This window comes from Neoarius graeffei, chromosome 4 (assembly GCF_027579695.1).
Source record: "Neoarius graeffei isolate fNeoGra1 chromosome 4, fNeoGra1.pri, whole genome shotgun sequence".
Classification (NCBI taxonomy): domain Eukaryota; kingdom Metazoa; phylum Chordata; class Actinopteri; order Siluriformes; family Ariidae; genus Neoarius; species Neoarius graeffei.
The window spans coordinates 65,559,271-65,582,344 of NC_083572.1; the positions used below are offsets into that span (position 1 = coordinate 65,559,271).

The 23,074-nt window shown below is 42.4% G+C and overlaps 1 protein-coding gene across 1 annotated transcript in view; it reads right to left on the bottom strand.

The window, feature by feature from the left end:
• The window catches only part of plxna1b (plexin A1b), a 422,572-nt gene that overhangs the window by 40,931 nt on the left and 358,567 nt on the right, over positions 1–23,074 (bottom strand). The window contains exons 13-16 of the mRNA XM_060919493.1: positions 20,785–20,936; positions 18,706–18,826; positions 10,118–10,254; positions 7,661–7,828 (exon numbers count right to left, since the gene is read on the bottom strand). Of these exons, the coding sequence (XP_060775476.1) occupies positions 7,661–7,828; positions 10,118–10,254; positions 18,706–18,826; positions 20,785–20,936 (578 nt within the window). The remainder of the gene's footprint in view (positions 1–7,660; positions 7,829–10,117; positions 10,255–18,705; positions 18,827–20,784; positions 20,937–23,074) is intronic.

Here is a 23,074-nt window from a genome sequence, read left to right on the forward strand (position 1 = left end):
TCAAAAGCTGTATAAATTCTCTGACTCCTCAAACTTGTCCCTAAAATCAACAGCCATGTGCTCCTCTAAGCAACTCCCTCACATTCTGAATAATAAAATAATTGATGCTCACGAAGCAGGAGAAGGCTACAAGAACATAGCAGTGTTTTCAGGTAGCCGTTTCCTCAGATTGTAATGTTATTAAGAAATGGCAGTTAACAGAAACAGTGGAGATCAAGGTGAGGTCTGGAAGATGAAGAAAACTTTCTGAAAGAACTGCTCGTTGGATTGCTAGAAAGGCAAATAAAAACCCCTGTTTGACTGCAAAAGATCTTCAGAAAGATTTAGCAGACCCTGGAGTGGTGGTGCACTGTTCTACTATGCAGCGACACCTGAACAAACATGACCTTCATGGGAGAGTCATCAGAAGAAAACCTTTCCTGCATCCTAGCCACAAAATTCAGCGTCTGAAGTTTGCAAATGAACATGTAAGCAAGCCTGATGCATTTTGGAAACAAGTCCCGTCAAAAGTCAAAGTGTCCCATATACGTTTTTTTTCGTTCGTACGTACGTTGGGGAGTGCCTGTTAGACAGCACACTCTGTCTAGGCCGTCGGCATGGTGAGGTAGGGTGGCCAGTTCCTTTCCTCGCCGCCTTTAACTTCCCCACTGTTTCCAGCAGGTCCCCATTCACTGCTGGGTGGACAGGAGCCGAGCCCCAGATCACCGTCCGAGGCGAGGCTCGAACCGTTCGCTTAGTGGTCAAGCGCTCTAACCACTTGGCCACTTCGCCTCACAAGTCCTGTGGACTGATGAAATCAAAATAGAACTTTTTGACCACAATGTGCAAAGGTATGTTTGGAGAAAAAAAGGTGCCAAATTCCAGGAAAAGAACACCTCTCCAACTCTGAAGCATGGGTGTGGATCGATGATGCTTTGGGGTTGTGTTGCAGCCAGTGGCACAGGGCACATTTCATTGGTCGAGGGAAGAATGGATTCAAATAAATACCAGCAAATTCTGGAAGCAAACATCACACCATCTGTAAAAAAGTTGAAGTTAAAAAGAGGATGGGTCCTACTATAAGACGATGATCCAAAACACACCTCAAAATCTACAATGGAATACCTCAAGAGGCCCAAGCTGAAGGTTTTGCCATGGCCCTCACAGTTCCCTGACCTAAACATCATTGAAAATCTGTGGATAGATCTCAAAAGAGCAGTGCATGCAAGACAGCCCAAGAAACGTGTAGAACTGGAAGCCTTTTGCAAGGACGAATGTGCGAAAATCCCCAGGTAAGAACTAAAAGATTATTAGCTGGCTACAAAAAAAGTGTTTACAAGCTGTGATACTTGCCAAAGGGGGTGTTACTAAGTACTGACCATGTCAGGTGCCCAAACTTTTGCTTCAGGTCCTTTTCATTTTTTGGTATTTTATGCCTGTAAATGATGGAAATAAAAAATTTAATCTTGCAGAAGATATTAAAGAAATGTGCCAGCTTTACCTTTATGCCTTTTGGTGATCAGTTCATCTTCTGCTCACTTAACTATTCACAGTAACAGACATTTTCAGCAAGGGTGCCCAAATTTTTGCATGCCACTGTACATCCCTCATCAAAAAATTCTTGTGCAGGGATTGGCCAAGGATGGCTCACATGACAAAATAGTTCCACCACTGATTAAGCAATGCATCTTGTGATGTCAAAAAAAAAAAAAAAAAAAAAAAAAAGATATTATGAGTATGGTCCGAGTCAGTCATGGTATATCCTGGATATACCATGAACTGACAATTTCAAGCTCTACAGCTGACTCGAGTCACAGCTGTGGCTCCACGAGCATGTGTGTGTGTGTGTGTGTGTAGATCTACGCATCATGATCATGCCTAGTGAGGCAGGCGATAGCATGGTACATTGCACAAGCACAGGTCGAAGGTCACACCGATGTAAACAACAAACATGGCTGCCTCCAGCGAGTTTATGCCAAAATTCAGTTTTAACACTTTTAGTTTGGAATTTTTTGATGAGGGATATAAATCTAATATACCATGCGCCCCTTAGAAAATAGTACTATGCAAGTCACCTCAGAGAATCGATAATTTCAGTTTAATTTCAATCAGAGCCTCTCAGTGCGAGGTACATTTGATTATTATTCAAGCCACATTCACTGGATATGAGCAACTGCGCACTCTCCTATTAGGATATCAGCTCATATATCGTGAGCAGAGAAAAACAAAATGGCAGAGTGTATCAAGTCAGATATATAACTATCAAGTATTTAAAAGAAACAGAAATAGCTAAAAGAATAGTGTGTGTCCCCCCAGTATCTCCTGTTCCACACTCCAGCCCAGTCAGTGGCAGTAATGCACCTTTAAATTGGTTTGCCAACTGCCAAAAAACCCTAAAGAAGAAGAAAATGGCGTAGCGTGTTACTGAAACAACCGAGGATGAAATAGAAACTCTAATCGAAAACAAAACCCCAAAAATACAAAAAAAAAAAAAAGTGTTTGTGAGAATGTATCTTTTTTTTTCCAAGAATGCTCACATTTTTCACACATTGCTACTGTCATTTCGCCGGTTTGTTTACATTCTAAGCAGAAATGATTTTGTCGGATGTTTTGTATAAAGTTTTTATTTATCGAATTTGCAAAAAATACAAATGCTGTTTCTCAAAATCCGGTGAATGTGGATAGAATAAAACAGTTATTCCACTCAATCTTGTCATACATGGCTTATAGCCAACTCAGTCACTACGTTTACATGCACATAGAGAGAATCGAATTTCTGCCGTTGCTCGACTGAAATCGAAGTTCAAAATGCCATGTATACACCTTAATTCGGCTGAAATTGAACCGAACTTGATTTCTCGGAATCGAGCTACACGACCTAGTTTATGCGATTTCTGCCGAGCTACTTTGCGCATGTATACCCTATCGAGCTAGTTGTCGAGCTACTTCCGGAAGTGACGAGTGACGAGACCACAAGCGGGAAACACAACAGCCTCGGTCGGCATGACAACGAATCATGACAACGGCATGAATCTTTTCTTTTTGTGGCATTGTTTGCACTGTTAAAATTTAGCTCACTTACTGTATCACCAAATACATCTGTACAGCTGTTGCATAGCTGTGAATTGTGTACATAAACAAGTCATTGTATTTGTGTGTGTGTGTGTATCTGTCCAACATCTGAAGAATGTCAATAAAAACAAAACAATTGAACTTTTTGTGTTTATTAAGACATAAGTTAAATTGTAAGCAAAAAAAAAAAAATTTTTTTGTAAGCAAAAAATGGACTTTAGAAAAATAATATTGTGCAAAATAAGTTGTCTTACAAAACAGTGGTCTGCGCCGGACAGTTTGTAGCCATAGTCTGTTAGAGCAAGCCTAACAGCTTGAACACGGAACTGCTAGTGTTGCCAGACTGGGGGTTTTAAATGCATTTTAGCGGATTTGAACATGTTTTGGGCTGGAAAACGTCAGCAGTATCTGGCAACACTATAGCTCTTCTTCATGACGACAACCGGAAGTGTACCAACACGATGGGGCGTGTAGCGCCACGTGTGGCTCGGGTGCACAATGCACCTTGCACAATAGCCCGATTTCACTTGGGCATGTAGGATTGGATTTCTCTGGCACCCCTGCTGGGACCCTTTGCTCGATTACCAACAGCAGCTCGATTTGGACGTGCATGTAAACGTAGTCAGTGCTACCCACCTCACCAGCTATCAGCTCATGTACGACTCGATTTCGTGGAATAACTTAACTATACCACAGTGCTGTTGAATTCTCAAATCTGATTGGCCAGGTTTTTTTTTAGACATGCTTGTTTTTATACATACAAAGATTTGTATGGCAGATGTTTCATATGACCTAATAATACTAATAATAAAAAGATAAAAATGTCTTGGTTAAGAAAGAAAAAGGTATAATTGTTGATTTGGTAAAGTTTTTTTTGCATGAAGAGGTTTATTTGATATTTAAGGAGTCCTGGGTATCAGAGCACTGTAACCATCAGTAGGTTTTCCACCACAGTACAGTCTTCAGGCCACAGAGTTGGATTCGTGGCCAATTCCCACCCATCAGGCAGCTCTGCCCCGTCACATGACAACTACCAACCACGGAGAGCGAAGGCCATCACGTGCTTCCTCTGAGGCACACGAAGGCAGCCGAACGTGTCTTTTCAAACTGCTGCTCATGCAACATCGGAGGTGGTGCAACACACTCTGAGGGAAGTGCTATCCACCCACTTCCACATGCATGAACTCACAGATTGGATAGTTTTTTTTTTAAATTATTATAGGGCACACTGGTATTTGGAGATGAAAGTGGAGCAAAGAAAAAAATCCTGAACTTTTGAAAGTCAAACTAAGATGGGGGGGCCCAAAGTCCCCCGAAAAAATTTTAATAACACGCAAAACCCTGCATTCTAGTGCATTTTAGTACTTATTTTTACTAAAACAAGTTATAACTTTTAAGCCTTTTTCTTTCATGTACATTAATGATTAACATGCCAAAAATATCAAATTTAATTCCCCTAGCTAATGAGTAATTTTCAGGAGTGCATTTAGAAAACGCGGTGATTTTCCTGCTACACAGTTCATTACTTTGAAAAAAAAAAATCAGGCAGTTGAAGGTAAACTCAGCAAAATCCCAAAACAGTCCTGTTAAAAAGTAAAGGTCTGTTAGAGTTTCTAAAACTTTCAGGTTTCAATGTTGGGGACGTTGAGCCTCGTTTATCAATCTTTTAGTAGAGTTGTGCGTTTGCAGAAGCTAAAGTGAACTAAACATTTCCAATTCATATTTATGCGAGTTGAAGCCAATTGTTTACATTAGTTCGTATTGTCTGTAAATTTAAACAACAATGAATACCAAATTTCTCATGTAAATCAGGGCCGTAGCTAGGATTTTTCAGGTGCGTGTGTGTGTGTGTCACACACTGACTGGCAGCCTGCGTGCATTATGTAACAAAAAATAATTGCCATTGCTAGTTTTAGGCAGCTTAGAAACCGGCTCTTCCATTATTGCTGTTTCTTCCACATTTTTTTTGATGCTGTGTTTTAGAAACGGCACTAAAACTTAGCTTCGAAGCCACAAAATGCAACTTTGATGGAAAAAAATATATAATAAATTGCTTACCTCTCTTCACGTCGAAAGAAGGAGGAAAGTTTTGCTTGTTTTGACATGGCCAATTATTAACACAAGAGGAAATACTTGTAATTCGCAACTAAAAAGACTGCAGCTACACTGGCAGCTTGAACACGCTTTCTAGTGCGATCGTGTTGCGCTTGCGCAGAACGGTGTCAGTTCTGCGCGCCTTAGCTCGTGCACCTGAAGGCACACCTTGGGCAGGCGCACCTAACGAGCTCCGGCACGCGCGCCGTTAACAAACAACACCCGTCTTTAATCAATGAACTATGTTTGGGCTATTTAAGGACCGTGCCCATGCAAGGACGATGCGAAGTATTACACCGCATCTAGGAATGCGAAAAATCCGAAAAATTAATTTCTCCATTCGGGAAACCGGAGATTTTCAAGAGTTTTGTCAAATGTCTAGATTTCCGGGTAAATCCGGAAGACTTTCATCTATAGGTATTGGAGCCTAGCTCTGTTGTGTGACCCCCACTTTTTTGTGTGTTTATTTATTGTATCTGAGGTGGAAGCTTAATAAAATAAAATAAAATAAAAAAATGAATTTTAAAAAAGTGTCGCTGTGAGTGACAGGGAAAAATAGAATGCCACTCTTCCTTCCCTGAGTACACAGACAATTTTGCTCTCTTGGGCTCCCAAGACTGAGTAGTTTGCGCTTTTGGGTTTCTCGGTAACGTTGCAAGCTGCAGGTTTTTTGGTCTTATTAAATTCAAGAAAAAGAAAAAAGGCTGGGCTTCGGGCCATGTTGTTCAAGAAAGAGAGACAACTTCAGGGTGGTAATGGCATCACACTACCCTGTCACTGATTATTTTAACACATCCTGATAAGTGTTATAACAGCACTTCCCTAAGTGTTTTACTCCTTACATATTATTCAGTCACTAAAGATAAGGGCTCACGTACAGTTTCCTGTCTGACCTGGATGAATAATCATCAATAAACATACCTTGATAGATTTTATGCCAATATATTGGAAACTAAACAGCTTGAGGTTTCTACAAATTATCAGAATACGGTGTTAAAAAAAAAACAACCTCCTTACGTCTATTCTAATCAAGAAATCCACATGCTTCCTCCGCACACGCATGGTAGAACCTGTTAATACCTCCCCAAATAAAGGTGGCAAAGGCAATACAGTAACACTTTTGGTACTTTGACAAGTCGGTGCACTCAAATTAATTCCCTGGAAAGAATGCAACCACAAAAATGAATGCTTATAAAAGTTTCAGGGATTTTAAACAAGTTAATATGACTTAGATGAAGATTAGGTCGGAGTAATTTATGTAAAATCCCAATAATTCACAAACTCTCACTGTAAATATAAACATTCCCATCGAGCTTCTCGAACTAATTTACAGTCGACTTACGGATAAACATGGCCTAACCGTACATATTACACAATGGCTGACAAACACACTCCAAACCACACAAGTGACTATCTAGGGAAGACGACAAAGTCAGTAACTACATCAAACTGACAAACTAGGCAAAGCCCAATCCATCCACAGTCCATTACAAAATACGGATAATGCTCGCATAACATGCAGTCGGTTGGATGTATGAATCAGCCATTAACCTATGTGGCTCACCATAGTGGCAAATATGATGACTTAATGAGGTAATTAGCCTCTGGTTACCTATTAATTGTGATTAAGCAATCACTGATCATTACACTGGCATTCAGATAGGTAATTAGAAGGGTAAATATAGTCCATGTGAAAGCCTCATTCTGTCCCTCATGCTCTCTGGTGAGCAATTTCATAATTTCATGTATAGTGTCTAAACCCCACTGCGGCCCATCCCTGATAAATAATGTAAGTGGAAAGGTGTTGGCCTATAGAACAAGCACACACCAAGGGATGATGGTTTGGCTTAACTAGAGGTCGGCTACTTGCCTCGTCAGTAGAATGGTGTGATATTACAGATGTTTAAGTCAGCAGGAAAAGCGAGCTGCTCCCTCAGACGACGGGAGCAAACTCATTGCTCGACTGTCAGTCAAGCAAAGCTCTGATGGGATCATAGCAACAGCAAATATGAGGCCTAAACAGGTCATTCCCCCCAGGCTAAGGCATTCGCATGCTCATTCTCTCGCTGTTTCACACCTCACACCATTTCACTCCCGACTAAGCTGTGTGTGTGGATGCCACAAGGGTTGCTCTCATTTTCAGGATGCGAGTATGCCACTGTTTTGAAACACGGTCCCACCGGTGGCCATTCCACCCCCCCCGTCAACTCTGATGTTGGTGTGATCCCTGGAGACATGGCTGCATGCCTTTACTCTCTTTCTCAAGCATGCATCACAAACAAGAACACACCTGGGAAAGAGCCAACTGTGGATGCTCGATATGACCTGTAATGAAATGAAGTCACACACTGACACATCTCGAGCATTCTGCATTCCACCTACACATCTTCGATCCTTCGGCGACGCTACTAATTCAAATACATACGGCCAGACTTCTCTGCCTACTCTGCTATCTATGGGTTCTTCAGTGGTGCTGTCTGTCCCTCCATCCGTTTGTCCTAGCCTGCCTGTGTACCTGGTAATGCTCCAGTTGGGTTCGATCTTCAATATTGTTGGGTCATCCGTGTAGTTGAACTTCACATCGGGGTTCCTCAGCTCTGCAAAGTTAATGTCCACCATCACCGGAGTGCCACCGATCGCCGAAGCCGCTGGGGTTACACACACAATCTCCCTCGCACTGCGCCTGGAGCACACACACACACACACAGGTCATTACACGCAGACACTTGAAAAGAAAGGAAAAGTAAGAATCTTTAGGGAACTCATGCTTCAATTGGATGTCGATGTAGAGTGCCAGGATGCAATTCAAAATCAATTCTTAATGCATCTTTTTTTTTTTTTTTTAAATTTAGCACATCCACTTGCTGCCTTCAATATATAATTCTCCCCATGAAAAAAACCCCTAGCCTTAATGTACTTCCATTAAAGCTTTGAGAATAAATACCACAGTTCAGATGCTATTAGAGTTTCCACAGTATTTACATATCAATCTTGGCTAAAAGACAAGCCCTGTCAGTTGATGTGCAAAGTTGATGGCGAGACTTGTCAGTTGATCTCAATACATCCAGGTCATTTACGGCATGCTGTTTTCAATGTTTTAAAAATTAATTAAGGATTTTAAGTAGCAGGGGAAAAAAAAAAAAAAAAATTGTCCCATGAGTGAAATTTTACACTAGATCGCTTTCAGCACGGCGGTTACTCAAGTCACTCAACACTCGCATCCTACTCGGCATGTAGCGCATCGACAACTAAACAATTATACTATATGCAATATAATATTACACGATACCCTATGCAGCGAGCGCAAATAACAAATAGGAAGCTATTTTCAGATTGCGCCTGTGGAAATAAAGGAAATATGGTGGGTTTTTTTTTTAATTCCTGATGAAATTATGCCAAATTGTGATGTTTTAAGCAGTTACTTGATACTAATGCAGTGTTCAACTACAGCTAATGTTTGTTCAGTCGTTCTGTGCCAGTAGAAAATTATAATACCTGACACAATTATAATTCATTTTAAGCAATTAAACTGTCATTTTTAAACCCATAGCTTCTGTTTTCTACAAGCATTTTTCAATTTATGCATAAAAGCCTGATGCGGCTTTGTACGATCGATGCAAAAGAGGAAGGCAAAGCGAACGACAATCTTATTTTCGTCATCCCGACTTAAAAACAGTGACTGTTTACAGCATCTTCGGTTCGGTATAAACTGTAGAACCGTAGAAGTGTTGATTTAGGAAGTGTGCGTGCGCGCGTTTCTCCAAGCATTCCTACAGAACGTTCAGAGCGAAAATTTATAGGATGCAGAACGAGGAACAAATAAAACAAAAGCGAGACACTTCTCTCATCTTCCTGATTCGGATGAAGAGTGCGTCTCAGCATGTGTGAGCGTGTGTGCATGGAATTCTTATACTGATCCTCTCTCCGTGTTGCCCTGGCAACCATTTTTCACAACACGCAGCCGAGATACCCGCAGAGTTCTGTACATATTTTGACAAGGTTGTTGTCAGAAGTGCACACAGAGAGAGAGAGAGAGAGAGAGAGAGAGAGAGAGAGAGAGAAAGACAGAAAAGGATGGCAAGAGGTGTAAAGAAGCAGGCGAGAGTGAAAACTAGAGATAGGAAAGGAAATGACATGAAGATGTTGCAGGGGCTAGATAAGCCAATGAATGACTGCTTAAACAAAAAGCCTTTTACACACACACTTAAAAGCACTCATCTTATTCAGAAAAAGAAAAAGCAGCCCATCCACCTCAGTGAGGTATGAAGTGTGTGGAGGCGGAAGGCTCTGGTTCCCTCCTGCACACTGTTGGAGTCTGGATGGAGGAGCCCACATGGTGGGCCGCCCCAGATATGAACACACACAAAACCCTTCTTTTCTCTTCTCTCTCTCTCTCTCTCTCTCACACACACACCACTTGGCAGGTCCAAATCAAGCTACCCTCTGTGCGCCTTCAAATCCTCCTGCATGCCTGTCGCTCCTTACAACATGTCAGACAGTGTGTGGGCACGCAGATAGGGTGTATGGAAGTGGATTTCCGCAACGAGGAATCGCTTTAAGCACAGGATAAAACACCACCTAGCTAAGATTGAATGCCAGATGCTGGAAATTCTGAAGTGTTGGTGGTGGGATCTCACTGGAGGAGGCAACATTTCCTCCATCACACTTCCTTCACACCAAAAAGAGAGAAGAAAGAAAGGAGGGGAAAAAAAAAAAACCTCAGTGTGCACTTGTGAAACCTGGAACTGATCTCGCTCATTCACCCAGACATCAGAGTAGAGACGTATAATAAGATTAACACGTCACACACTTCATTTTGAACGGATGCTCTTTTTCTGGGCACGCTGCTTTCAATTCACGTTGGCATATTTTTATATGAAGCAGCAGGCTGCACTATTATAATGATCAAGGAGAAATAAAAAAAAAAAAAAAAAAAAAAGAAAGAAATGGTGTGAGGGGAGATGAGGGTTACCTCTCGAAGCGGCAGGTATTGAGGCCGATCTTGACGGACACGGCGCTGCCGGCGTTCAGATGGCTGCCGTGGATTGTGATCTTTGTCCCGCCAGAGAACGGACCACGGGATGGAATCACCCGTGCGAAGTACGGAGACTGAGGACACACACACACACACGTTCAGTGTACAAGCCCATTCAGTGATACAGTGATGTTATTCATGACATTAAGCCACTTCAGAACAACAGCTCATGATAAGCTTCTGTTGAGGAGAAAGAGTGCACACACAAAGCAGCAGCGTAAATGTACGTCATACCACTTTCAAATTCATGTTTCTCTTCTACGGACTCATTTATGCTTTCGTTACAGAAACGGTCAAACAAGTCCTGTGTTATACGTCTATATTAACAGGTTCAAATTTACTCTACTGTTTTCTTTTAATATTAGACAAAGCCTTGGGTGTGGACTCCATTACATCAGGGGTCTCCAGAAAATCTGAAGCAACTGGCTTTTAAAAAAAAAAAAAAAAAAAGGAGGCGGCTCTGGAATTTGCGGCAGTGAAGCCAAAGGCATGCTAATGCTACGGGGGCATTGCCCCCCCGAGAAGTTTGAACTTTACATGCCTTCTGGTGCGTTCTCAGCTAATAAATTAACCATTTCCCTGTAAAATACTTGCAAAATGTGTATGAAATTTCCCTCCAGATGTGTGCGCTTGGCTTTCTCCAGTCCCCTCTGTAGTACGCTGCCTGGCTCTGTAACATAACTACAGGGTGAGCTTATTTGGCGCGTGTGTAATGTACTTGATGTGCTTCTGGTGTGGTATTGTGTGTAGTTTTAATTTCAGCATAAATATTTGCACATAATTAGTTCTTTGCACTTTTAAGCATGAAGCCTTAGCTAAGGGACCAGACATCTCTCTGGGAACTCGGGCACTCCGGCTAGCTTCTGGACATGAAAATAATTCTTAGATATGAAAATATTAATTATGTACCAACCTGCAGAAAACATGAACTTTATTTGGCCCACGGAAGGTTTTAGTTTCTTCTTCGGTGGCATTTTGTGAAAACCGAGCGAAATAGTCTGCAACAACAGCCAACTGCATCTTTACCATCCGCTATGGCGTGGTCACGTGATCCGGCTCAGCCAATCAGAGTGTGAGAATCGATCGACAAATACTGTATGCCGTCGCCTTCGGTCATGCTAGACCCAAGTTGAAGACAATTTTGCGGTGGAATAACTGGATTTGCAGCAAATTATGATCAGCAGAGACAATGTTGAATGGCATGGGTTTGTTTTGTTTTTTTTCCTGGGATCGAGTCGCTGGCACAGACCGTGTAGGCGGAAAAAAAAAAAAATACCGGCTGCCATACATGTCAACCTTTGGTCAATCAAACCTGTATAACCAACCTCCAAAATCCGTATTTCCCTTATAAAATCCGTATAAGATGCAAATTAAAATAATTTACCTAAAATTTGAATGATAATTAACAATGATATATCCCAGTTACTTTTTATTCAATATTAATAACAATAAACCTTCAGAATGAATACAAAGCTCCAATGTTCGACAAAAACACAAAGTGTTATCAGCGTAGTTATGAAGGAAATACTTCGTTGTTTGGAGACAGGGTTCACCGAGCGGCTATTATGCGCGAGACTTCATATTAGCCACAAAGTCAGGAAAATCTGTTCGTAAAATTACGTTATAATGACCAAATACAATGAAAAGTATTTTTCCAGTCTCACCTGTGAAGGGTAATCCCATGTGATCTCGTTTGGACGGTAAACCTGTTGGTACAGTTAAACGCAGCACATGAACGAGGCATCTTTATTCTCAGAATCGCCACTTTGCCACATCCAATATGGCGGCGAGGATGACGCTTGATTCTACGCAGAAGGCGGCGTCTATGTTTATGTCTATGACTTCCGGGTTGGCGGGATTCTCGCAATGCGGTGTGCGCATGATCAAAAGTGGAACGAAATCTCGCTACCACAAGATAACGCGCGATTTCATAAGACTCTTTACTGGCTGTCGTGGGAATTGATTATAGCTCTAGATAAATATTGAAGTTTTTTTAAAGAATCCGTATAACTTTATTTATACGCCCGTATACTACATTTATTGAATCAAATCCGTATAAAATACGGACATTCCGTATAGGTTGACATGTATGGGCTGCAGGTGCTTGTGGACATTTTTGCCGCATGGTATGGTATAATCGTTATAAATTATATCATGATACACATTTCTGAGAGTACTGCAGGCATCATTAGTGGCAATGCAACAATGAAGTCCCTTGTTAAAGTCTTTACACACTGGGGACGATTAATTTGCACGTCAGCACATTTTTCCAAACTGTTATTTTTGTCTTGAGTACTTTCACACAGAATGTGAATATTACACAGCGAAAACGTGACATTTTTCACACCGAGGTCGATTTTTCTGAGCTTCCTCACCGCTAATAAAGGCATCAACCAATCACGTTGTGCGGAACAGACGTCATGCGGTGACAGACGGCAAAACGGCCTCAATTGTTGCAGCGAGCCTTTGCTACGCACCAGTGTTACTCGCGTTCGGGAGCTGAGCGGCTATATTGCTATGGAGATTTATTCCTGTCTTTAATCAAAAGTGTGGTCTTTCAATTTGAGAGCAATATTTATTCATTTCATGTTCAGATTTTGCAAGGCCCCCTCCCCACCAAATAGCCCGCTTGCGCCCAGAGCACTTGCAAATCTTCTGCTCACAGATTCCTGCTCTTTCTCTCGGTCTCTCTCACTTGTTTTCTTCTTGAACGTAAAAGATAGGAATAAAACTCCATATTATTTAGCCCGTGAACACAACGCCACGAGCGTTCTGTTCTTTCTTGTTGTCCAACATCCCGTCTCTCAGCTTCAACTCTTTAAAGAGAATATGAAACTCTCCCTGTTGTCATTTGTACCCAAGATTTTCTCTTTCTCGAGAGCATGTCGATAATTATGGTCTTCCTCACTGCTAGACGACTCCCTCATTTCACTCAGGACTCGACTGACCGTTGTGGCTCAAAACCGGCATGAAACGAGAACATGGAACACAACGTTAAAAAAATTCCATCAGACTTGGTGTGCATACTTTGTGTGAAAATTCCACACGTACGTTTTTCACATCGCAATTGTGTCTCATATCTGGTAATCTGGTGTGTAAAGGCCTTACGCATAGCAACAGACTATTAAAGGAGAACTGAAGGCAAATTTTTTAATCATCAAAATTCTGTTTCATTTTATTAAATATAGGAACGCATTTCTGACAGCTATTTTGTCGCTGCTATAGCAAGTTATGAGTGTTTGAAACATGCTCTGTAATATATATCAGTCCATATGTCAAAGCAACGGCTGTAAACGAGATTCGCTGAGACCTGTGCGAGACATCGTAGGACGGAAGTAAAACACACAGCGCAAATCAAAGTGACCGACATCCGCCAACATTGTCAAAAGACGCACGCGCCCTCTTTCGAATGCTGATGTAATCAAGCCGGAAGTTTTGTTTGTTTTGATAGCGATCAGGAAAGTCTGAGAAAAAAAAAATCGCAGTAATCGTCATTTAAACTCGTTTTTGTGCAATATTTTCAAAATGTTTTCAAAATGGCGGCACTGGCACTTGGCTGACACTTCATGTTTCGAAGTCTCGCACAAGTCTCGTGAAGATCGCGCGGATAAGCGACGCCTGCTGTGGACCAAACGAACTAAATTCAACATGGATAAAAACCAAATAGGCCGATAAGTATCATATTTAACTGCAATTAGTTGCCAATATGAGTCACGATATAAGGTTACTAAAACCCAAAACGTAATTGAATAACATGTTAAGAAATAAAGCAAGTTTAAAAAGGACTTCAGTTCTCCTTTAAAACTTTAATTTCACTCATTGTTTTGCTATTTTCAGGGTAATTTCACTACCTTTACTTTTCAAGCTCTTATCTGGGTCATGATCAGGGTTATAGACCTACATGCTGTCTCTTGTTTCTTTTTTTCAGAACACTCTCGGCTCTCCAGATCTTCCATCACATTTTTTTTTACATTTTACAGTTATTCCATGAAATCGAGTCGTGCATGAGCTAATAGTTGACGAGGCGTGTAGCGCCGAGTCGGCTATACGCCATGTATGACGAGATTGGGTGGAATAACTGTTTTATTCTATCCATATTCACTGGATTTTGAGAAACGGAGCATTATTTTTTGCAAATTCAATAAATAAAAACTTTATACAAAACGTCCGACATTTTATGAACAATGCTATAATAATAATTCTTGAAAATCATTTTTTTAAAATACGTTCTTACCATCAAATACATTTATTCCATATTTTGTTGCCTTTTTTTTTTTTGTTGCATTTTTTGGGGTTTTATTTCGTCCTTGGTTGTTTCAGCAACAAGCGCCGCCATTTTGTTTTTCTCTACTCACGGTGTATGAGCTGATAGCCTAGTAGTAGAGTAGCCAATCAGAGCATGCAATTGCTCATATCCAGTGAATGGGGATAGAATAACCACCTTTATATCAAGAAAAAAACATCGTGTCCTATGAAATATGTAAAAACATCATATGTCACTGGAAAACGCCGGCAGTAGAGATCTCTCTTCATAATTGTGTTGGGGAGATTGTTTGGAATCTGGTAATATCAGAACCATGATGGTGGGATACTCTAAAATAAGTGCTTCGTGTCGAATGGAAATAAATGCCGTTGTTTTATTTGCTGTGATTCAAACCGGATTAACTGACAATGTTTTACGGCAGAGAGAAACACCCAATACCGTCAGAAAGGGCAAGTTCTGCTGTTTATTTTGATACGTGTTATGCTGTGAAGCAACACAGACTTTGAGACTTATTCAACCAAGAAACCGTATCATAATGTAATTACTCATTGTAATTACTGGGATCGTTACAAAGCTCCGGTTTCGATCTTTCTTGTGATCTGTGGTTCGTATCTATACAGTGACGAGTTCATGAGCAATTGAAAGAAGAGTTACAGGTGTGGATATGGACGCAGTTACAATCTGCATACGGCTCTATGATTAAATTTGATGTAAATTCAAAATTATTATTCTCGCCAACGCTTCGTCGCATAGACAAGCAGCTAGTATTGTTGGAAAGGTCAAGTCGTGTCGCTTCAGCAGCTCACTGTGATGAATATTTGGTGAGTAAGTCAACCGAGAAGAAGGGATGTGAATTTGGACGCAATCTGCATTCACTGGGTTCTAAGTGTAGATTAGAACCCGGTAGTTTTCGCAGGGTTTCCCCCCCACTAGAATCAAACATTACTGTTTTTGTTTACTGGCACTTTGTTAACAAAGTGAATAGGACAGTCGCTGCTGGATGCTGAAATATATTCAGAGCTGTTGAAACCACAAATCTAACGGTTCAGAAAGTGTTTTTTTTTTAAATAACATCGGCACCGGGCAGCACGGTGGTGTAGTGGTTAGCGCTGTCGCCTCACAGCAAGAAGGTCCGGGTTTGAGCTCTGTGGCCGGCGAGGGCCTTTCTGTGCGGAGTTTGCATGTTCTCCCCGTGTCCGCGTGGGTTTCCTCCGGGTGCTCCGGTTTCCCCCACAGTCCAAAGACATGCAGGTTAGGTTAACTGGTGACTCTAAATTGAGCGTAGGTGTGAATGTGAGTGTGAATGGTTGTCTGTGTCTATGTGTCAGCCCTGTGATGACCTGGCGACTTGTCCAGGGTGTACCCCGCCTTTCGCCCGTAGTCAGCTGGGATAGGCTCCAGCTTGCCTGCGACCCTGTAGAACAGGATAAAGCGGCTACAGATAATGAGATGAGCATCGGTGCCACGGTGGTGTAGTAGTTAGCATAGTCAACCTCACAGCATGAAGGTCCTGGGTTTGAACCTCACGGCCGACGAGGGCCTTTCCGTGTGGAGTTTGCATGTTCTCCCCATGTCTTTGTGGGTTTCCTCCAGGTGCTCCGGTTTCCCCCACAGTCCAAAGACATGCGGGTTAGGTAAAATACCCAGCCAGTGCATACTTGGTGCCAATCCCAAGCCTGGACAGATTGGGGACGGCTGCGTCAGGAAGGGCATCCGGTGTAAAACCTATGCCAAATCAAATATGCGGAACAGAACCGCTGTGGCGACCCCTTACGGGAGCAGCCGAAAGAAGAATGGTCTATAAAATAGCCTCACTGAGGCTGTATGTAGCTCATACCGGGCACTGTTGTTGTGTGTGAGTTTGAAATCCAAATCAATCCTGTGGGAAGAGTCGTGATTTTTGTTGAAATTGCACGTGACCCCTAAGTGAACAACTCTTGCTGGAATGTGTCTTTAGATTCTTCTGGGTGAATTTCAGTGAAAACATCCCAGCAGTTTACGAAGAGTAGCGTTTAATGTGGCGAGTCACCCAAAAATTTCAGACGCCCATAAAATCGTAAATATGACCGGTGGCACCACCATCTTAACAACTTTTATACACACACACACCTGGCGAACAGTATGTGAGTTTGATCCAAATCCGATCAATCCTGTAGGAGGAGTAGCGATTTTTGTAAAGATTGTGGACGGATGATAATGGATGAACGGACGAACGGACGACGCATGATCGTATAAGCTCATCTGGCCTGGCCTGCGCTCGGATGAGCTAATAGCACAGCTTTGACAATAAATTAAATCATAGATTTATCTTGATGTGTACATTGTAACATATTTCTATAAGTAAGAGCTGACACTAACACTAACTTGCATGGCTGTTCCTCCCCATGAGCCTAATAATAAACCAAATGTGGGGGGAGGAGGAAAAAAAAAAAAGATATTTAATAAAGAAAAACCTTCCTCTGTGTCAGCAATTTGTGTGTCAGATGTAAAGATGCTGCTGCTTTAATACTCCTACCAGGGGAAAGTCTTCAGGACAGAAGGCTTGGCAGTTTCTCAGGAAGAAGACAAGATGATTTTTTTTTTTTTTTGGTCTTATGAACAAAAATAAAGCAGGTGAGAGAACTCCTGTTTACAGCTGCTTTAATGCAAGTGATTCGAGGAACTAAGATTTCTTAGGCATTCTACAACATTACATCATGACAGAAAGCACGCAGTGTCTTCTTTAATCAAGAAAAACGGTAATTGCACTGGTATACGAGAAATAAAACACTTTTGGTACCTGCTGCTGTTGGAAAATACTGACATCACATCACACCACACCATTCCATTGTGGATTATTTTCATGTAACAGCATGACCTGGGCTATTTCAGTCCTGACATATTGTATTGACCCATCCCACGTGACGTCACGACAAACGCGGCCGCCATTTTGGACATGAACTACCAGTAGTCTACCACAGCCAACAACGAGGAACGACGGCGAAGCATCGAAAGGAATATAGCCATCAAAGAAAGTTTTTACTTTCAGCAAGACTTCCATCATGCCATTATATTGTTGTGCACCTGGATGTAGTAACCATCAACACACAAGGCAAGATTTATCATTTTATCGGATCCCGACAGATGCTGACCGACGGAGAAGATGGATGGTCTCTAAAATATTGGCAAAATGATGTTTATTGACATAGCAGTCGTGTGTAACGGGAAGCATTTGCATATCCGAAGTGTTGTGTTTACATCAAAGATAAAATAAACCGATATGACAACGACTGCGGCTGCCAGGTTGGGGACACAAACTAGTAGAAAGGAAGTGTGCCAACAGACTTCCTTTGTGGTCGATTCTGCTTTAAGGTAAGGTGCGTTTAATTATTCGTCTGCTGTGGGTTTGGAATCGGTAGCCTGACTGATTCGTTCATGTTTGTGGTGCCATTTGTTTGTTGATGCGTGTTGAAATGGAAGATTGGTTGTTGACATGATTTCCAGTGATGCTTTGGTGTTGCTGTGGATCAGATGTGTTGAGTAGCCTGACTGTTTTTTTTTTTTTCTTCTTGCGTGTGGTATCATTGTTGACGCGAGGTTGTTTTTTGAACATGCCAATGCGGGCACGATTTCCCCTGATGAGTTATGACTTCAGACGCGATGCGTGTGTGGAGGTGTGGAGTCCGTGTGATATGTGCGTAAGAGAGGCTTCTCATGTGTTTGGAGATCCGCGCTCTGAGACAAGTGCAAGCACCTCCCACCCCAAGGGAAAAAAAGGGAGCCCCCGAAAATATCGGCATAGTTCGAACACTGGGTTGGAGAAAGTAATGGCAAATAGTGAGTGCACAAACCATAGAAGGTAAACTGTACACAGCGCCAGGGCAGTGTGGTGGTATGTCTACTTTTAGATTGTGTTATCTTATCAATGAACACACTCGTCACTCGACGAGTTTCACGTCTTTACGACGGATACTTAAATGTGTGTTAGGTATTATTGTTGCAGTCTAAGCAGTCATTGTAGCAGCTAGATGAGCGAGAACCGAAAGGGTCTGTGCCATAAACCGTTATTTCTTCATGTCCAAAATGGCGGTTGCGTTTACGAAGGTCACGTGAGTGGGAAGGGTCAATACTGTGCAAGTGCATGACCGGAGATCTTTGCCACATGACCCACCTCACCCCTATTCACAGTAATATCATATCATGTATAGTAAAAGACACATAAATTAAATATATTGTTTTACTACCACTCCACAGCTCGAGCTTGAGGTAATGGTGCACTCACCACGAACGTGAAGGCTTTAGGGGAGACGGCTCTGTACTCGGGCTGACAGTCTCTCACACACACCTCCACCTGAGCCTCCTGCACCCGATAGCCTGTAGCATCTGCTACACGACACACAATCCTACAGGCAGAATAGGAAAACGTCCATATTTTCATGCTTACCCAAACAGCACAGCGAGCGCACAGCACTTTACAAAACAGTCCTCCATCGTGTTCACATTTTCAGGCAAAATATCATTAAATTTGTCCATTTTGGTCTAAAGTGGCATGTAGAATCATCTGGAACTAAGCAGATTTAAAACACAGCGTTCATCAATATGCTTTTCATATAGCCAGCGCAGTCTGGCTTCACAAACACCGAATTAAATAAACAAGCTGTATAGGATTTAAAAATAAATAAATATAGAAAATAACTTCTCATTTCCACAATGTTTGCTTTACAGAAATGCTCAGTTTTTTGAGAAACCTGAGAACTTGTTTAGTTTGTAATGGCACTCTAGAAAATTTCCGAAGTGCTGAACTGTGCTGAAATGATTCTAGTTTGCTTTTTGTACGTTAAAAAAAAACAACAGCATTCAAAGAAAAAGCAACGGAACAAATATTTATGGTATAAATGCAGCACGAACAACACAGGATTATTATAGTGTACGAGTTCAATATTCTCAAATAAACAAAACATACTGCACATGTATCCCAGCACAATGTTCGTAGCAAACATGAAAAAAAAAAAATACTTTAGCTTTCATGTCACATGGGGTGCTGACTAACGTCACGCAGGTTATTGGATATTTTCATTTTGTCATTTGTTGGCCAAGAGTTGGTTGCGATTAAAATCTTTTAATTATGTCAGGGCGTAATTTTCTCATCTTATCTTTGAAGAAATGTAAAAACCTTTCATCAACAAGCATGTCAGTAATTTCACTGCTGGGTTTAACACAATGCGAGGAAGGAGAGAGAGAGAGAGAGAGAGAGATGGATGAGAGATGAATGAGGGAGAGCTGGGAGAGCTCTGGAAGTAGCCTAAGGCCCCCCACTGCTCTAATGAAAACCCATTTCAGCAGTGATCGAGGAGCAAGACAGGATAGTGCGGAGAGTAGAGCTGAGTTGGTAGAGTACCTGAGGGCATTCACTCTCTCTCTCTCTCACACACACACACACACACACACACACATACACAACTGGACCTTTTGCATGTGTTCTCACTGGTGGGTTAATTAGGTGGGTGCAGTGTGTGTGTGCGCGCGCACATGTGTGTGTATTAGCATCCCTGTGATTAATGAAATATGTCCACCCTTCCCATCATGCCTCGGGGCATCTCCTCCTCCTCCTCCTAGAGTGGGTTATCAGCTCCCCTGCCTCCTTCCCCTGTGCAGGTGGCCATGGCACTGCGCCCACAGAGACGCACATCTCTATGTTCCAATACAACCGCTACCACGGCAACAGCATCCCCATGGCGATTACAGAGCGGACAGATTATGACAAATCTGGTCAGAGACGACAGAGCCACTCCCCCCCCCAATTCGTGAACGCCTACAAGAGCTTCTGATTCACACTTGGTTAAATTAATCATGCTGCATGGCAAAATCAAGTGTGTGTGGTGAATAATTGTCTTAGTGTATTGGTTTCCTGTCTAAATGAACTTGCAATGACCCCTGGCATTAACACACGCCTCTCTCTCTCTCTCTCTCTCTCTATCTGACACGCACAGACAGTCTGGGGGCAGGGTTGTTCACCTTGCCTGATCCTGAAGTGACAAATCAGGTTCAATTAAACCTGCTCATCTTAATAGAGAGACATAATCAGCTCCTCTGGGCAAGGTTAAACGGCCATCACAGTCATTCTGCCCCTCAGGAAGAGAGTTATCAAAGTGCAGTTATCTTTCACACATTAGATCACGTTATTACACTGCCATTACAATGGACTAATGCTAAACATTACAAAGGGCTCAATACCAGCCATTACTTAATGGGCCAGAGTCAGTAAATTAGTATGCAGTAACTCGCACCTTACATTACGGTGCCGCAATAAATGAAAAACGAGAGGGAGAGCAGCTCAGATGATGAATCGGAGGGAACTCACTGTTCAGCACTGATGTACTCCTCCTCGATAGGCTGGCAGGCCACCTTTCCGATGCGGATGCCACTCTGGATGTCGCGGAACTGCAGGCCCAGGTTCTCTCCGGTGATGGTGAGCTGGGTGCCTCCCTGGCGTGGCCCCGTCTCTGGAGACAACTGTGCCAGAGAATGAAGTGCTTTTAGCGGTTAGTCAGAACACCAAGTGTACACCGATGCAGCACAGAGAGCCCTGCATTCACAGTAGAACTTCACAAGCTCGATGAACAGCTTTTCTTTTCTCTGTTCCTCACCTCTGGAACACACCTGGGAAGATGTTCGTGCAGTGGAAAAGAAGTGACGAGTGCGTGTGAAAGCGTGCGACGTGAGGTAAGAGGCTACGACGTGCGAGCTGAATTGGGGGGGAGGGATGAAAACGAGAAGGAGAAGCAAGAGCGTTAGAACAAGACGAGAGAGTTCTCCTGTTCTTGGGTCACACCTTAAATAAGGCCCAGAGGAGCAGAGAACTAGTCACGTATTATACTCAAAGAGGAGAGGGGAACAGAGGAGGATGGATAAAAAAAAAAAAAAATGAAGACTAGAACAGAGGAAGAGAAGCCATGCAGAAAGGAGAGAAGAGGTGGAAGAGAGATCAGAGTAGGTGAAGGGAACAAAGTGAGGAGAGAACAAAAGACGAGAAACGGGTGAAGAGGGGACGACGGAAAAGATGTAAGGTGAGGAGAAAAGAAGAGAATAGAGGAAAGGAGAACAGAAAGGGAGGATGGCGAGGCGAGGTAAGGAGAGAAGAAAAAAAGTAGAGGTGATGTGAGGGAATAAAAGAGTAGTGAAGAGAAAGTGAGCAACGGCGACAAGAGGAGAAGAAAAAAAATGAAAGTGAGGAAAAGAGGAGAAGGTGAGGAGAGGATAAATAAGAGGAGATATAACAGGAAGTGAATTTGTCTCAGGAGGAAGGGTTTGTGGACAGAGAGCTGAGAGAGGTGAATGAGAACAGAGTGCAGGGCAGAGGAAAAAGAAAAAGTAGGACAAACCGGGGAACAGAGGAGAGGATTGGGGGGGAAGAGAGGATGAGCTTTTCCTGAAGCAAAGTTCCTCTAAGAGTTATTTGTAAAGTTGCTCGACAGTCCACCCCTCTTTTTCTGTTCCTAATGAAATGAGCAGTTAATCCGGCGAGTCACGGCTCAGCCCAGCACACGGCACACAACAAAGCAGGACCTTCATTTGGCACGAAGGGAGTTTTCTCAGCGCATAAATCCTCCACCAGTTAATATTCAATTAGTGGCAAAATGGATAAGAAAGCAAATCTTTCCGCACAAAGGAGAACTGCATGACAGAGGAAAAAAAATATATATTACGCTGAGAAAGCCGAGGGACAGAAATGAATGGGAAAGTCTCCGGATTCCACGTCACGACTACGTGCCAGAACCTCATGTGCACGCACCGACAGACACATACCCGTGGACACAGCGTGCCTCACACTTGGATGACAGGCTGTGCTGTCTCAGTGGGTAGAATCAGCCCTAAATTAGACAGTTACAATGACCTACGTCTCCAGCTAAGTGCGCGCACACTCACTGCAACTGTTAGCAACAGATGGCTTGAGGCCCAAACTCCAAGAACTCTCACACTGTTCCTGTAACACCTGAGGCTTATAGCAGCGTATACACACGCACCCTTTAGATCTGTCTTTACATCCCATTTCTCAGGTTTATGCTTAACATTCTGTTAAAATGTGCTGGAGTGAAATTTCCACTTCTTTCCTCTCGTATTTACATACGCCATCCATCCTTAGGTTCACACTCGCTGAACATTTGCACGTAATAATGAGAAAAGAACAGGTCTACACTGGCTACTGAGTGCGTGCGCGTGTGTGTGTACAACTTTCACTACATTTCATTAGCCAGTCCACAGGGCAAACACAAGCTCTAACGCGCTGCCTCGTTCTATGATCAGTACTGAAAAGAGACTAGGTTGTCGGGTTATAACGTAATAACGAGCCAGTTAACGAGTTAAACGCATTGCGAGTTTAGAATGCAGCACATCGTGTTTGCATCTTCAATAAACAAACAAACACTTAGCAAGTCACTGCCCAAGCATTCAGCTATGAGCTGTGGTACTTGGTCCTCGCATTGCATGTAAACTTAATACAGATATTTAGGCAGTGCTTAAAAGCAGAGCCCATGGATTAAAGCAAAAAAAAAATTATTTGACTGAAAATTTACCGGGGGGGTTATGGGTGGATTTCGATGAAATTCTGAGAATGGTTAACTTAGAACTGATAACTTTATTATCAATTAATT